This window comes from Salminus brasiliensis, chromosome 1 (assembly GCF_030463535.1).
Source record: "Salminus brasiliensis chromosome 1, fSalBra1.hap2, whole genome shotgun sequence".
NCBI lineage: Eukaryota > Metazoa > Chordata > Actinopteri > Characiformes > Bryconidae > Salminus > Salminus brasiliensis.
Genome location: NC_132878.1, coordinates 48,535,812 through 48,551,751, shown reverse-complemented (window position 1 = coordinate 48,551,751; position 15,940 = coordinate 48,535,812). Strand labels below are relative to the sequence as shown.

The following is a 15,940-nucleotide window of genomic DNA, read 5'->3' as shown; positions in this document are numbered from 1 at the left end:
GGAAGTCCAGGCCTGGAGGACTGGTTTCCTTCACATGTTTGTAGCACCGCTGCTCAGATACACCCAAATTAAGACTGCAGTTACTTTTAATTTAAGTTTAATTACCAAGCATTTTCCAAAAACCAGAACATAATTTTATTCCCTAATTATGCACCCTACTAGCACTGGTGGGCTAAGCATTAGCTAAGCATTTTAATCTCAATTGCCTCTTTCTTCCAGCCCTACCGTCGTTGTCTGTGCACCCCACCAGCCCGAACGTGCCGACCACGTTAGCCCAGACCATGCTGAGTGTCCAGCAGAGCCAGAGCCAGACCACTGCCTTCGTCCAGCCTACACAACAACAGAGCCTTCCTCCTGCTGAACCAACTAATCAGGAGCCTGCAGCTCCAGTTGCAGTGATGATGGAGGCTGCACCTAGCACCTCCCAAATGGAGAGACCTTCCACGTCTACAGCCATGTTTGTAACAGGTGGGCTTGAAAGCTTTCATTTAGTAGGTGGTATAGTAGAAGAGAGAACTTTTTGGTTGTTGCTTAATAAGCGTTTGAGCAAATGACCCTTTTTGGAGAAAATTTGAGGAAAGGTCAAGTTTTTCAGGGTGTTTAACATACAGTAACACTTGACTTGTGCATTCTGTAGTGTCAGCTACTCCTAGCAGCTCTTTAAGCAAGCGCCCTCGGGAGGAGGAGCAGGAGACTGTGCCTGTAGACACAGAGCCTCAGGAGGAGCCCACCGAGCCTCCCATATCCAAGAAGCTCCGCATTCAGAGAGTTGGATTAGAGGTGAGTGGTCAAGAGAAGCCTGCTCTACAACACGTGATGCTACTGCGATCATGTTTCAGCTTCAGAATTAATGAACTTTTTTTTTTTTTGTGCCTTTTAGGAGGAAATGCTTGCTGAGGACAGCACCGAAGCTGAGTGTGTCGTGCCAGGAGAAAGCCAAGAAGCCCCTGATGCCAGTGAAGTAAGTCTGATTGTGCACTCGTGCCCCACTCTGGTGCCCCATATAAGTGTGCTGTAATAAAAAAAAAAATGCATGTTTTGTGTGTGTGAAGGAGCTGGAGCTGAACTTCCCCATCCTGGAGAGGGGCAGTGAAGAGTTTGGAGTGTCTCAGGAATTCTTCCTACCTCAGGAACCTGAGGCACTGCACACACAGAGCCAGGATGAGCCCGACGAGCCTGTAATTGTTATAGTCAGTGATTCAGAAAGTGACGAAGAGCAAGAGGAAGAAACTGATGAAGAGGAGCAGGTAAAAGAACTCGAGGGATAATTCTTGAGGGATAACAAACCTGAGCATCTCCACTGTGGCTACCTGTAGTTTACCGCCATGATACAGAAAATGTAGAAGTGCAAAAAAAATGTAGGGGTTGCTTATTGACTTACAAACTTAAGCCCATAGAAATTGCTGCTACATATGCAAAAACGTAGCTACCATTGCATATATTTGCTGGGGTGGAGGTCTTTTCTCCTTAGCTTCACTTGGAGGTGGAGACGTGAGTCATTGACTCAGTCTGCTGCAGTGTTCTTTGCAGTAAATCATTAGACTCCTCTGAAATGCTCTGCTAAACACGCACCCCAGATTCGACTCTCATAAAGGGACAGTTTTGTGCTTTTCCTGCTCAGGTAAAACTACAACTAAATCTCATTTGTTGAATGCCTGGTTTGGTAGGTGTGATGGAGCAGGGAAATTGGCAAACTGAACAGAACTCTGGCCCCCACACCTGATGTAAATGATAGGATATGGAACTACACTATTCTTCTGCCTTGGGTACATTGTTATAACTTGACATGTCGGTGGTTTTTCCTTGTCACAGGATTATCAGGAAGAAGAAGAGGAAGAGGAGGATGATGAGGATGATGACGGAGGAATCGGAGAGGAAGGAGAGGAGAGCAATGAGGGAAGCGGCAGTGGTGATCCTAACGAGGCCTATGAGGGAGACGACACTGAGGTAGAAACGCTGACCTGCTTTGAGCCTGTAGATGGACTGTAGTGGGGTTTTTTTGTTTTGTTTTTTTTTATGTGGATGTTATACCATGTGCTCCATGTGTTCACTATTATTCACAACCACACGGCATAAACATCAAGAAAGGATGTGGTTGGGGTACAAGGTTAACACGAACATACTTCACCATTGGACACTCCACCCTGTGTGGAGAAAGATTGTAAGGGAACAGAATGGGGAAACTGATTGCCATTACATTATTGCACAAACACAGTAATGTATCATTCTACTCCATCTCTTTTTCTCCATTTTTGTCAACCTCCTATTTCTCTCTTGTGGTCCATTATGCCATTTATAGATAACAAGCATGTTTCTCACTTTGTCTCTTAGGGTCCTGATGCCACAGACCCAGGTACTGAGACAGAGGAAAGTCTTGGCCCATTGGACTCGCAGGCTTTTGACAGTAAGCAGTGATAATTCACTTTTATATCTAGTAGTTTTAGCCTGACTGGAGAGCTAGTCTCTTAGTCAGTGACCAGTAATGAGTACCTAATTATTGTAGATGCTGATACTATGAATTCTGTAAAAGAGATGATCAAAGATTATCACCTGAAGCGTCGTCATGGCGTTCCTTCTTAATCATTACTAATGTCTGACTATATTTCCCTATCTGCATCTGATTCTAACCCTTTAGTGGCAGATGGCCTATCTGAGACCTTCTCCAGTGACCAACCAATCAGCAGCTCTGTTCCTCGCCCTCCTCCCTCACCACGCAGACTGCAACACTCGCTGCCTCCTCAGCTCAACATCCTTGCCCCGCCCACACAGGAGCTGGGTCCACCAACTCAAGTCCAGGTACATGGTTGCATCAGTAACCAGAGCTTCAATAGTCAGAAACTGCAGAGTTGACAGTTTTTGTGGGCGCAGGACTGGTTGTCTTCAGTGAAGGGGCATTAAAGCATGTGTGATGGTCAAATGAGTGTGTTTCCACAGCGCATCCCTGTTCGGCGGCAGGCACCTGCACGAGGCCCTCAGCTAACTTCTGGAGTGGCCAGTAGTGCAGTGAGTAGTCCTCCCCTTTTGTATGTTTGTGCATGTTCGTTGATTTATTTGGTTTTCACTGTGCATCTACACTCATGCAGCATTTTACTGCTTCCTTGTCTTTATGGTGGGTGTACTTGGTGCAGTTCAGTGGTTTAAGTTTCATGGTTCTCCCCTCCAGCAACTGCAGCAGCACTTTTATGAGGAGGATGATCGCATGGTTCCTAGCACCCCCACTCTGATCGGACCTCATCGGTCTGACTGCTTCACGGAGTCCATCAAGTAAGTTGTACTATTAAAGATAAGAATCACATTTCTATTGCAGAGCTTAATGCTCTATTGCTTTAATGCAGAATAGCAGAGTTGAAATAGAGTAGCCTTGGAATGATGGTTGATGTCTGTTTCTACATTCTGTAACACTCATGAGCTGCTTAATAATCATGAGATTTCTGTGATGAAGCAGACATAAGCCGAAGTAGAGTGTTGCATTTAATCACAGCCGTGCTGCTGTTTCATGATAACAGTTGACCTTTAGTGTTCTATTGTTTTTATATTGCAGTTTGGGGCAATAACTAAATTCCCTGGGTTAATTCCTTACCAAGCAGTTTTGTCACTGCAGTTCTTTCTTCAGCTCCTTACTAAGAACCAGCAAATCCTATTAGTTTTAGGTCTTGTTTTCTTTAGCGCAAGGCATTTGCATTACTCCTTGGTTTATTATCTGAACCAGTGACCGTGATTGGTAATGGAGAAATTACAGCAGTTTTGTGTGCGTTTTTACTGGTTTAGCTTGATGGAACGTGATGGTTAGTGTAAATATTGAAGTATTAAGAAATGTTAAAGGTTTAAATGTATGCTTTTGTGTCTGTTGGAAAATCTTTAATTTTACCACCTAATAATTCTCACATTTGCTTAAACCACATTTGCTAGTGCATGAGGTCACATGTCTTTGTGGCTTCTGATACTAATGTACTTTAGAAATATATAAAACAAGTCTCATAGCTTAAGAGTAGTCAGCTCTGTCTTGATACTTGACATCTTGAGTTATAAGTATTTTTGTCCATTTGTATCTAGACAAGAGGTTCTGCAGTCATTGAGCAGTCTTGTTTTGAAGAAGTCTGATTGTTTCTGCGATTGTTGCTTATTGAGACCATATTGCTGTGTTGTAAAAGTTCTCCGCAGGTAGCAGGCGTGCCACGTTTTGGGTTGAGCCTTCCGGATGACGTCCCACAGTCCTCTCACTCAGAGCTGGGCCAGCTGGCCTCTCAAGGAGGTAGCCTACACACTCTGACCCCTACCTTCTAGTGTATATTTACAAAATGAAGATGCAGATTAAATCTGGTCATTGTTAGTCCAAAAAGATCAGGCCAATGAATTCTTTTGCTCTTGAAGCCACTGTGTTGAAGATGCACAAATATAATATGACCGTCTTTGATGTGGCTTTATTTGCATCTGCTTGAGCAGTTGGCCTGTTAAAACCTATTGACCAGGAAATCTGTGCTCTCATGCTTTTTCACAGGTCTTGGTATGTACGATGGCCCCCTGTTCTTGCCTCCTCACGAGGAGGAGTCAGGGGGGCGCAGCGTTCCCACCACACCTCTTCAAGTGGCTGCCCCTGGTATGTGTTATCAACAACACTCTTGTCCACGCTAACAACATTTTTTTTTTTTCTTTTTTTTTTTTTTCTGCTTTTTTGAGCCTTTGCCTAGACCCCAGAATGGCACTAAAGCATACTAATGCACATCAGAAGAAAACAGTAACACTGTTCTTTGTAACCTAGAGCCTCTACATAACATAAGGGAGAGTGGTATGGTATGATTTGCTTAATTTGGCTAAAAAGCTGCCAAAGAGGCGAGATCCTAATTTGAAAGAAAACATGTTAATGTCATTGAGGTGAAATAACACTGTACAACCTACTCACCAGTTCTCTTGATTTTTCTTTTCTCTACTATCAGTGACTGCATTTTCAGACACACTCCCCTCAGAAGTAACAGAGCTTGCCTCCCAATCTGTGCCCATGGTTAGCACATCCACGCCAGGCCTAACCACTTCGGCTGGCCAAAGTACTGCGGAGGAACGAGATGACCTCCTTTTGGAGGCAGGAGAAGATGGGTGAGCTTATATCAGTTTCTACAATGCATTTTCTCACATTAGAACACTCTGAATGATATTTTTCTGAATTACAGCTGGTATATATATAAAAGGATTATTTGGGAGGTACAAAAATGGTCACCGTACAAATAGTTATACTCTGACTGGCTAAAGTGTGGTGAGAACAGGTTAAGTCTTTTAAAAATTAGTCACTGATTTAAAATTAGTTTAATGATATGTTCTTATGCAAAGCTGCTTGCAACATTAGGTGCATGTAACATTGAGTCTTACCCCACTGACTTATTGGGGTGTCTTGACTACACATGCATGCCAAAGCTAGAAAGGGCACTAAAATATTGATGAATTTTCAGCTGTAGTTGGTTTAAAGCAAAAAAAAAACAACTGCATATCGTGCGCTCCGAGTGGGACAGTGTGTTAGCTTGAGGTTTGCTAAAAGTGCTTTGATCCTAAAAACTGTGTGTGCAGGAGCAGTGCTGAGGCAGCGATGGAGCCTGCATCTCAGACAGAGGCTGAGGAGCCAGCCCAACCTTCAGATGAGGCCAGTCTTCCATCCACCAGTCAGGAGCCCTCTTCCAGCTCGGCAGGTATAAAAACACCCACGCCTCACTTTGGCCAACTCTGGTTTCTCTTGTTAATTTAGTTAAGTGATCTCAAATTGACTGGCTGTTGACTCAGGATGGCAGTTGCTTTAGCCACATCATGTTGCAATGTGTAAAACCTTCAGGCCAAAGAAAACCTTCATTCATCCCACCTGAATACACAACTTTTGCTGACTAGCACACTCCCAGGCTCAGGCTTTTATTTTTAAAGGGCTGTCCAGCTGTGTTGATGTAACCAGCTTGGTCAGGTGGTTTTGCTGTTGACCTTCACACTTAATCTTATTTAAAACATTTTGCCCTTCTTATTCTGTCTCACTTGTGTAAACTTTGATTCCATCTCAGACACAAGCAGCAGTCAACCACCCAAAGCCAGGACTGGATCAGGCAGGCAGTGGACTCGAGGACGGGCCACTAGAGGTTTCGTTAAGAGGGGTAAAATTGCAATAATATTATTGTTAATAGAGGCAATAAAGACAGAAGGCAGACATATGTAAACCGGCCAAGATGCACTTGAGTGCAGTTGTATATGGTTTAATAATTACAAAACTGTCAAATAAAAAGCATTTTTATATACATGGTTTTTAATAATCAATGCTGTTTCTCTATGCAGATGGATTAGGGGTAATGGGAGTGCGAGGTCGCTTTGCTAGATGAGGCAAATTCCAGATGCAGTGCTGTTATTCTGGCCTCTACTGCAACACAAACTGGACGACAGCATTGGTGTTCCCATGCGTCTTCATTTGTTGGGTTATAACAATATTGTTTTTTATGTGGATACAATAAAGACTTCTTTTGGTAGAAAAACTGATGGTCATTCATATTTCTATGTTCATCATCGCTCTGCCAAAAAAAAAAAAAAGGGTTAATGAAACTCTAGCGATTTTCTGGGCATCTGAACCAGCTCTTTGCTGGTTTTTGCTTTCCTGGTCCACCCCTGGGAGTTAGAATCACTGGTGTATCACCCTCCATCTTTAAACTGTAGTACTTGGCTGGAAAAAAAGAGAGCACCAAGTTAGCAATAGTAGTACAAAGTGTAAATTAAATCTTAAATATTAGGAAATTAGGCTATTTAATCAAAATCAATTGTTTGTTACAAACCCCTTAAAAACAAAGTAGACCCGGGGTGGAGTGAATAACATGGAAAGATGTAGGCTATGGGCCTTCTAAAACTAATATAATCAGGCCTACATATTGCCCATGCGTGGGTGAGAAACATTTGGGGTATTGCCATGCACTTTTGGAGAGCCTGAGACCAAATTATCTTGTTTTGTTAGTGACCGCATGACCAGACACTATTGGCCCAGGTTCTTAGAAGCTGCCAAATTTCTGACCCCACCCAAGCCCAATGGAGATCCCAGCTAGACATGATTTCAGAAAAGGTCTGGTACAACCAAGGCTGTGTGTAATGCTCATACTAACTTTAAAGTAGTCATGTTTGGGAAACCGTAGCCCAGTTGTGCAGACCTAGAGTGGAACTTACTTCTTGAGAAGATGTAGTATTTGTAGCCGTCCCCTCCTGTAGAAGCAACTGACACGGCAGACGACACCATAGTGGGAAAGCCTCTCCAGCTCTTCCTAATGTCGATCTCTTGCCCGAGTTCAGGCTCTGAAACAAGTTTTCATTAAAGAGCTGATTAAACAAAATTTCTTTTATCCATAACCTAATTAGCCTTGTCATCTTGATGTGGTTAGGTATTTATTTGTATTGTATCCAAGTCACCATTTTTACACCTATTTTCCTGTCCAAAAGATGCCGTTTTTGTTTTTTAACCACTGTAAGGTATACTTGCTTGTGTACTGGATTATTGTCATGTTGCATGACCCAACTGTGCTTCAGCTCGCAGACAAATGACCTAAAGATCTCTTGAAAAAATGTCTTAAGACAAAGCAAAAATAATAGTTCCCTCAATGGTGGCAAGTCATCCCTTAACCTTCACTCTACCACCACCATGATTCATAGTTGGTATGTGGTGTTAAGCTTGTGCCAGAGACAAAGCAGGCAATGTTGGACAAAAATCTCTCTAGATTCATCTGTCCATAAAACATTGTTCCAGAATTGGAAAAACATTAGCTAGGTGTTTTGTTTTTTTGTGTGTGTCTGAAATCCTTCTTAGTTAGCAATGGCTTCCACCATGCTAGTCTGCCAGAAATTCCTATTCTTGCCCTGTGTTTTCCTGGTGGTTGAATCATAACCACTGACCTTAGATGAGGCAAGAGATACAATTTTTTTGTTAGTTTTTGTTTTTGCCATAAGTAGAATTTTAGCATAAAGACAGTGGCTGAGAGTGTTTAATTTTATTTAGTGACCAGTATCGTGTTACATTGCTTCTCTGTAAATAACCTGGTTTGTCCAAACTTTAGACTGGCAGTTGAGAGTACGGGAGGGCACAGCAGCTGCAATGTCTTCTTTCAGTGTATTTGCCTCATTTGTTTACCCAATGGCTTATCTACACACATACCTTGTTCACTCACTTTTGCAATAGTGCCCTCCATTTCAAATACCTCTTAGTTCTTATTGAATATGTTTCCCTGAAGCTGACTTGTTCTAAGAAAAGCACTGGCTGACCCATGTGTATTTACATCTGCTTTGAATGAGAAAGGAATTGTATGGGGAATTTAATTACCTGCTTGCCTCTTCACTTTCTTCTTTGTTGTGTACACAGCAAGGTTGCGGCCACACTGGGGTGTAATGCGGTAGCTGTATCTTTGAGCCAATCCACCTGCAGACGACAAAGACGGAAAATGCTGTTACCCCACCATGTATTTTGCTATAATATAAAATGTACCAGTGGTTCCAACACAGAGTGGCTTAAAATGCCACAGTGTCCTCAGTAGTTTTCATAAACCGGGTTCATAATGGCAGGATATCTTAATATGACACCATTGTATACAGTTCTGGATAAAGTATCCCTTTAACCCTGGTTTTATAAGTGTATCACTGATGGAAGTAAAAGTGTTGTTCAAACCTCTTTTGAAGAAGAATACAGACTCCTTCCTGCTTCGGTACTGAGGCATGGACAAAGCTGCAGTGATCTGACCCCCCAAGCCAAAGCCTGCACTGACTGGTTTAGGGAAACCAGGGTCCATAACATCATTCTCAAATCTCCAGTAGTCATTCCCCTGTGGGATACATGTTGCGTACACTTAAAAATCCAGGAGACATTTATTGTACACGACCTGCTGTGACTACTAACACTTATCACAGATGATGGCGATCGTACCTTAAAAAAGTAGGTCTTGCCCTGGCAGTTACAGCGTGTAAAAACAGTATCAATAGGAGAGGGAATTCCCCACACATCTGTAATTCCAAGAGGAGGCCCGGGGTTCCTTCTCGAATCCAGCATCCAAAAGTAGTGACCTTGTGTAGGATAGAGTAGAACAGAAAGGGACACTGAGCAAACCTGAGAAAACACTTGAGATTCATAACAGCACAGCGACCAAGGCTGTGAGGCAACACTGAATGTTGCGCTAAAGCTTAAGGGCAGCTGCCTGGCACTCACCTCGGAAAACCATGATGGTGCCATTTCTAAGCGTGGTTAAGCCATTGACAGGGCGCCCGCTGCAGAGATTTGTGTCGTTGTTGGCATCTATAGAAAGGGAAAAAAAAATTCCCCCAAGCTTTCACAAGCAGCACTATAAAGTGTGGGCAGTTTAGTTTTTATGATGTTTCCTGACACATTTATCTCAGATGTAACCAGGTTTTGAGTAGTGGGTGCCCTTCACATGACCGGGCTTCGATTCCTTATTAACAACATACCATAGCTGTATGCAACACCAATAAGAGTCCTGGACTGTTGCCAATCTCTGTTACCAAATATATTTCAGTGGAAATGTACGGCATAATTTACAAAACCAGATGTTTTGTCTCTGTAGATCTTTTATTATGTCATCATGCTGCTAGCATTGTATGTTTCCATTTAATGTAGCACTAAATTTACACTGGGGGCAGGGGTGTGCAGCCCTCCCGTTTCACGCCCTCATTGCTCACTAGCAACTTAATGGTTTCACAAGGTTGGGAACAACGTATGTATATTAATAAATATTATTATAAAAAAAAAAGATTACAAAAACAAAATTTTATTTAAAAACATTTTTTAAATGCACCAGACCATCCAAGCAAATTGTAAGTGGTAAATGTGTCCACGGTAGCTGAGTCATGAAATAAGTCGTGAAATGGCAGTAACTGTATTAGTGATATTTTATATTATCCAAAATTATTTTAACACATACTACTAGACAATGATTCAGTGAGTAATGCCACTGGTCAAGTTTTGATGACCATCACAAACAACTGGTAGCTGCAGTAGCTTCAGCTCAGCCATTTATGTCAAAACATTAAAACTCTACTGTTAAATAGCTATTTAGCTGACAGCCTGAAAGCACCACAAAGAGGAGTGAAAGAAACTTGAATCCCTTACCTGCCTGGTAATCCTGAGGGTTGCCCCCATCAAGAACGTCTTTACCGTCTGACTTAGGTTTAGTGGGCTTTTCTATGTCCCCCTTTACAGAAACAGGGGTAATGGAAGAATCTTTTGTTGTTGGGGGATCCTTTGTATTTTCTTGTGCCTTTGTTGTTTCGGGTGTGCTCGGTTTTTCTGTTGGGTTCAAGTTGTTGGGCTCCACTCCTTTCGGGGGTTCATTTTCAGTGGGCTCTGACTGAGACTGATCTGTCTCGGGTCCAGGGGTGTTTGCCGGGGCCAGCGTGTCTTCGGGTTGGGTGGGGTTAGAGGGTTCAGGCTCAGTTGAGTTAGAGGCAGAAATCTCAAGATCGGGAAGTGCAGTGGTTGTAGGAATAGCTGTGGTCTCCAAGGTACTCTCAGGATTTGTTAGGTTCTGGTTCTGGTCAGGCTGCTCAGGCTGCTCAGATGCTGAAGTAATGTTTGGATGAGCTTCGTGTGCTGGACTTGTGGGGGCTGAAGGCAGGTCTGTAGGTGTTTGGTTGTTGTTGGGCAAGGTGGGGGTTTCCTCAGGAGGTAGAGTAGGGGCTGAGGAGCTGGTTGAAAGCACCTCAGATCCAGATGCGTCAAGGTCTTCCTCAGGCACAGGAGGATCCTTCTTACCTGCAGGGGAGAACACTATTACAGTTATATTTCTCACAGCAGTGGTTCCTGGGAACCCACCCCCTTGTGTAGTTTTGCCCTATTTGACTGTAAAACTGTGTATATTAGAGTCTTAAGGAGTACTGACAGGAGGATATAGTGCTGAGCAAAGGTCAGAAACTACCCTTTATTTATTTATTTAATTTCCAACCAAACAACTGTTAAGAGCACATTCTTATAGATTTGGGCCCCCTAACAACAATGCTAGATCTTGTAGATCCCCTAAACCTCTTTATCAGATGAACATCATTTAGTTTAAATCTGTCAGCTATAAGAGAGAGGAGAAATTCAAGCTCCACTCTTGCTCTGAACAAAGTCCACATGTGTTTTTGTCCATCCCTTCACTGTGAAAGGACACTGTGGATGTAAAGGAACATGGAGCTGATAAAGAAAACATTTTCAATTGAAACAATGACTATTGGGTACTTAGTATTTATTCAGGCTGGAAATTAAGTAAATAAAGGGTAGTTTCACAGTGCTGAGGGAAACTCTATTGACTGTATTGACTGTATTGAATCTCTATTGACTGTTGATAGATGGTACAGGATAGTGGGCGAGAATGTATGTTCTTCTGGTTGTTTGCCCAGATAGAGGCTATTACCTGTGGTCTCTGTAGTAGCCTCAGTGGCTGGTGGTATGGAGGAGATGTTTGTGCTTGGTTCTGGAGGACTCAACTCTTCAGGGAGAGAAGAGCTGCTTTCTTCTGTCTCAGACAGCTCTGGAGACGCCTTCACTGTGTCATTTATCTCTGTTTCAACCCCCGTTGGGATAGGGGTAAGTGGATGTTCGGGAACAGTGGGTTCCAACAACTTGTCTTCAGGAACATCAGTTGGCACGGACTCACTGTCACGAGCAACTTCCGGACGAGGGGTTGTGTCAGTGATGGCTGAAAGTTAAAAAACATGCAAGGTAGGCCAGTGAGTGTGATAAATGTTACTGGTGTTCTTGCATAAACTATACTGACACAAGTAGAAGATTAATGCTGCATTACTGTGGAAAATGGAGTACCCCCCATATGGCCAGTGACATGAAACTGTCATTTTAAGTAGCTTTGGTATTACATAAACGAGGAAAATGCTAGAAATAAAGTCAGTAGAGTTTCAATAGGCTAAAATAAATGCAAAAATGCCTAGAACACACATAGACCCTCGTAATTTATATGGTTATAGTAGTCTTACTAGTAGTCTTACCTTCTTCCTCTGGGTCATAGTCTTCTAAACCAGTTGGCAAGTGAAAGTAAAGAAAAAGTAAAAGTGAAAAACATTAGAAAACATAAAAACATTAAGAGCCTTACAAAAATTATAAATATGGATCTTATGCTATCTATGTTTTATTTAAAATCATTATAAAAATGGATATTACATCATAAGATGTAATAAGCATTTTCTGCAGTATTTTAAATTTGTACTGTGTGAATTCAGTCCTCTTCCTTTGCAGCGTCCCAAATATTTGCTAGTTTCACTTGATGACATTTACAATGGCTTCTGGTTGAATTAACAGTTGCTGGTGCCGCATACTAATGAATAAACAGTTCAGATCTGTTGAACTGCCGTGACACAAGACATAAAAGCGAGAACAGAGTTAGACATTCCCGACAGGAATGTTACCCCAACTCCCAGGAACGGTTGACATTACTTCCTTATGCTAGCTTTGGCACGTAAAGCTGTCTGTCACTTCTGCTGCTAAAGTAGACACATTCCTCATGACAGGTTTCATGACAGAGCCTGGCTCCTCATTAGGACTTTCACAATTACTCGATTTAAAACAGTCTGCTTAGTGATGAGTTTGGTACTTTAATGAAAAGGTAAGTGTAAATGAGGGCTTTGTTTGACAAGGCTCATACAAAGCTCAGCAGACCAACACACGGCTTATTAAGTAAAGATTTCATAATAATATGCAGGTGTGCTCAAGCTCTGAAACTGGCTAAAAGCAGCCTTTTTCCAGTTTAAAAGGACTTCGAATCAATAAAGTTCAATTTCCTGATATATCCTGATTTCCCATACATAGCATTAGTATAATGCATCATATTAATTAGGGGCTGCTAGCTTTCATTCACTGATACCCTAATGCATTAGCATTATTGGTGGAACTCTTCTTTTAAGTGTGTCATATGTGAACTTTCTTGATGTATTTTCCCTTTGTCCCCAAAAAATCCATGACACACACCCCCTTTTTAAAGCAAACAGAAGAGGTCACCTTCAGCGGCAGGGCTGGTTTCTGAATTGCTGAGGGTGGTCACTTCAGGATCATCGGTTTCTTCTTCTGTGGAGCATTCTATCATTAATATATGAAACCACACATCAGGAATGGTGATTGGCTACGCACATAAGGTATCACATGCCCCCAAAATAACATGATTAGTGCATGATTAAGTGATTGGGTGACAAAGCTACAGTAATTATACCTGCAGGTTTGTTACACAGTGAGTTTAGGCATAAGTTAGTGGTCCTTTGCGGTGAGTCTGCTGTGTTCTGTGGCTTTAAGGCTGTGCCTGTGACAGTCACACAGATACACACAGTCAAGATCAAGAAAACAACTGAAGCATGGCCTTCAACTTCAGCGATTCGGTGCACTGCATGCATACCTACAGCAGAGTTTACCAATCCAGTTTTTATCCAATCCCATTTTAGATTTTTTTCTAGCTCCCAACACACATGAGCCTGCTTCTACCTGTGCTGGGTGCTATCTGAGATTGATCAGATTAGAAACCTCTAGGCTGTAGTATCTGAAACAGCTTTATTAAGTATTAGTGAGCACATCCATGTGAATTATCATCATTATTGTGTTATTGCAATTAGTGTGTATTAGTGCCATAATGTTTGGGACATAGTATATTGACAAAAATCATATGCAGCAGTCATGATTAAGTCATGAGGAAGCTGGAGGCTTACCCTCAAGCGTGCACTGTGTCTCATAGTCAGGACAGCACTGGTTAAATTTAACACACTCAATGTCACAGTGACATTGTCGTCCTCTCTTAAAGCCTTCCCCGCACCGCCCTTTACATGAATCACCTGTGATCACAACACAGAACATCCTTTCATTAGTACAACAGTGTTCTAGATATGGAACTTTTTTTTTTACACCTTTGAGATATCATTTCAGGCACATATTCACACTTGTCATAGTGACCACATATGTAATTCTACTTGATATCATTTAACATCTAAAAAGCTCCAGTGCAAAACTAAAGAGGAGAACTAAGAATGGCTGCTGCTAATAAACATGTCTTGGTTGATGTGCTACATTTGGGAGATCTCATCTAACAGGACCATCTTCATATCTATAGCAAGCATATACAGTCATGTGATAAAGTTAGGACACCATATGAAAAAACATCTGGATCATACAGTTCATATTAGGAGATGGGAGTAATAAAGAATAACAATAAGAAGAAAATTCCTAGTGGATTCTATGTTGGAGAGCTCTCCAGACCCTACTGCAGAAAAGCAGCCCCAGACTACGACATTTCTACCTGCATGCTTCACAGATGATATGGTGCTCAAATGATCACAACAATCCAACACCTAATGTGAAGCTTCCTTAAAAAAAAGGTAGAAGCTGTTACTGCTGCAAAGGGGGGGCACCCCTCTACCGTCATTATCACCCTTGATTCTGAAGAGAACACTAGATAAGCAGGTGTCCACAACACAGTGGATCACCAAATGCGAGCGTCCACTGTATGAGCACAGGAGAAGTGCTGCTGTTCGCAGGAGAAAGCAGAGGAAGCTTACCTGTGGTACAAACAGACTCGAAGTTTTTGCAGCACTCGTTGTGTGAAAGGCACTCATAGTCACAGTGACACTTATCGCCTCGGTTATAATCCTCTCCACAGCGGCCTCTGCAGCTTTCTGGAAATCACGTAAGATGAATCACGGAGCTGTGCATATATCCAGAAATGTGTAAGCTCCATTTCCCACTATTTTATTACACTGAAAGTAACAGGTAAACTTCTATTTTATACCCTACTACCCTCCCATTATAGACACACCTAAGCCTTGGTGGTCATATAAAAATTGCCAATGGTTTTTCGACAATCTGAAGGACACTTCAACCAGTCAGAAAACAATTTAAGCATCCAAACGATTCTTTGGGTTGTCATAGTCCTATTTACTAAAGGACCCCTGAACATCGCCAAGCTGACATTACCAACACATCACAATGCAAAACAAGTAATGAATACTCACTTTGGGCAGACGAGCATGTGAAAAAAACACACGCTAACAGCAGAAGAAATGAAGTGCTGCTCATCTCTGCAGTGTCCTGTGCAAATAGAGTGGACTGGGTGAAGGTTTACACAAATATGCCAACAGACCTGCTCACACTTAACAAAGTAGAATGTCCTACCTTCTCTCCCTATATCTCCCTTCCTCTGTGGCAGATGACACTTGCTCCTGGGCTTTTTATAAAGGAAAGGTTGTGGTGTAATTCCCTCGGGCTGGCCCAAATCCGGTCCAATTAGACCATTAGTGTTACATTTGTAATGGTCTGGCAGGCGAAGGAGAAGAAATCCGACAGACAGCACCGAACGTTTTCCCCCCTTTTCCTTTTTGAGCAACAGCTGGCATAGATCTGAACACATTTATTTGCAGAGAGAGATCACAGGCATAGCAGACTGGTCTAGTCCTGACGTGGTTAAAAACAAAATGTTCCAGGTCTGCTGGCATGCCTTCACAACCTTACAGAAAACATACAGCTCAGCCATTAGGCTCCAATAAATTGTTCAGATTAGTACTTAGTAATGTAAGGTACAGTAGGCTTACGGACAGGCCATGAATTAAAGGAAAAACAGCATTAGGTATCTCATTAAGGTGTTGGACACCACACACCACCTTGGCAGGCCGGGCAAGTTTTGGGAACTGTACTGGAGGGATGGAACACCGTCTTCCAAAAACACATTCTCTCAGTTGGTGTTTTGATGATAATGTTGGAGAGAGCTGTCTGACACAATGGACAGCCAGAATCACCCATAACTGTTCAACTGGGTTGAGATCTGGGGATCCTTTTCAGACTGATCGAACCATTCAGTGACCCCCTCCCTGTAGATGGGGGCATTGCGACACTTGAAGAGATATCAATAGGACAAAGATGATCATTCAGAATAACTTGCAGTGAAGTTCCTCTCGGATGGGGCAGGTGTACCCAAACCAT

The 15,940-nt window shown here is 42.4% G+C and overlaps 2 protein-coding genes across 5 annotated transcripts in view; one reads left to right on the top strand and one right to left on the bottom strand.

Moving 5' to 3' along the window:
- Positions 1–6,494, top strand: part of tprb (translocated promoter region b, nuclear basket protein) — a 22,271-nt gene extending 15,777 nt beyond the window's left edge. For 2 of the 4 annotated variants that reach the window (XM_072680806.1, XM_072680797.1), the window contains exons 36-50: positions 220–468; positions 638–780; positions 881–961; positions 1,053–1,247; positions 1,813–1,947; positions 2,332–2,404; positions 2,636–2,796; positions 2,935–3,003; positions 3,164–3,264; positions 4,152–4,252; positions 4,499–4,597; positions 4,935–5,091; positions 5,563–5,675; positions 6,033–6,122; positions 6,301–6,494. In XM_072680806.1, coding sequence (XP_072536907.1) covers positions 220–468; positions 638–780; positions 881–961; positions 1,053–1,247; positions 1,813–1,947; positions 2,332–2,404; positions 2,636–2,796; positions 2,935–3,003; positions 3,164–3,264; positions 4,152–4,252; positions 4,499–4,597; positions 4,935–5,091; positions 5,563–5,675; positions 6,033–6,122; positions 6,301–6,344 — 1,811 coding nt within the window. In that variant the 3' untranslated portion in view covers positions 6,345–6,494. Of the gene's footprint in view, positions 1–219; positions 469–637; positions 781–880; positions 962–1,052; positions 1,248–1,812; positions 1,948–2,331; positions 2,405–2,635; positions 2,797–2,934; positions 3,004–3,163; positions 3,265–4,151; positions 4,253–4,498; positions 4,598–4,934; positions 5,092–5,556; positions 5,676–6,032; positions 6,123–6,300 lie in introns of all 4 variants that reach the window. The other 2 variants (XM_072680789.1, XM_072680781.1) reach the window with 1 other exon arrangement.
- On the bottom strand, positions 6,192–15,940 carry prg4b (proteoglycan 4b). The gene is made up of 14 exons (XM_072670994.1): positions 15,932–15,940; positions 14,977–15,052; positions 14,524–14,640; positions 13,681–13,803; positions 12,986–13,063; positions 11,980–12,003; positions 11,391–11,675; positions 10,109–10,750; positions 9,191–9,277; positions 8,912–9,048; positions 8,657–8,810; positions 8,315–8,410; positions 7,171–7,296; positions 6,192–6,679 (listed from the first exon to the last, which is right to left on the bottom strand). The coding sequence occupies exons 1-14, from the start codon at positions 15,938–15,940 to the stop codon at positions 6,564–6,566; spliced, it is 2,070 nt and encodes a 689-aa protein (XP_072527095.1). The 3' UTR covers positions 6,192–6,563.

What these genes read in the sequence shown, in the direction of transcription:
- prg4b (XM_072670994.1), bottom strand. An exon ending in GACACAGTGCACGCTTGAGG is followed by an intron (nt 13,064 to 13,680) that starts GTAAGCCTCCAG and finishes TATTAATGATAG; the next exon opens with AATGCTCCACAGAAGAAGAA. An exon ending in CCCTCAGGATTACCAGGCAG is followed by an intron (nt 9,278 to 10,108) that starts GTAAGGGATTCA and finishes CCCTTTCTATAG; the next exon opens with ATGCCAACAACGACACAAAT.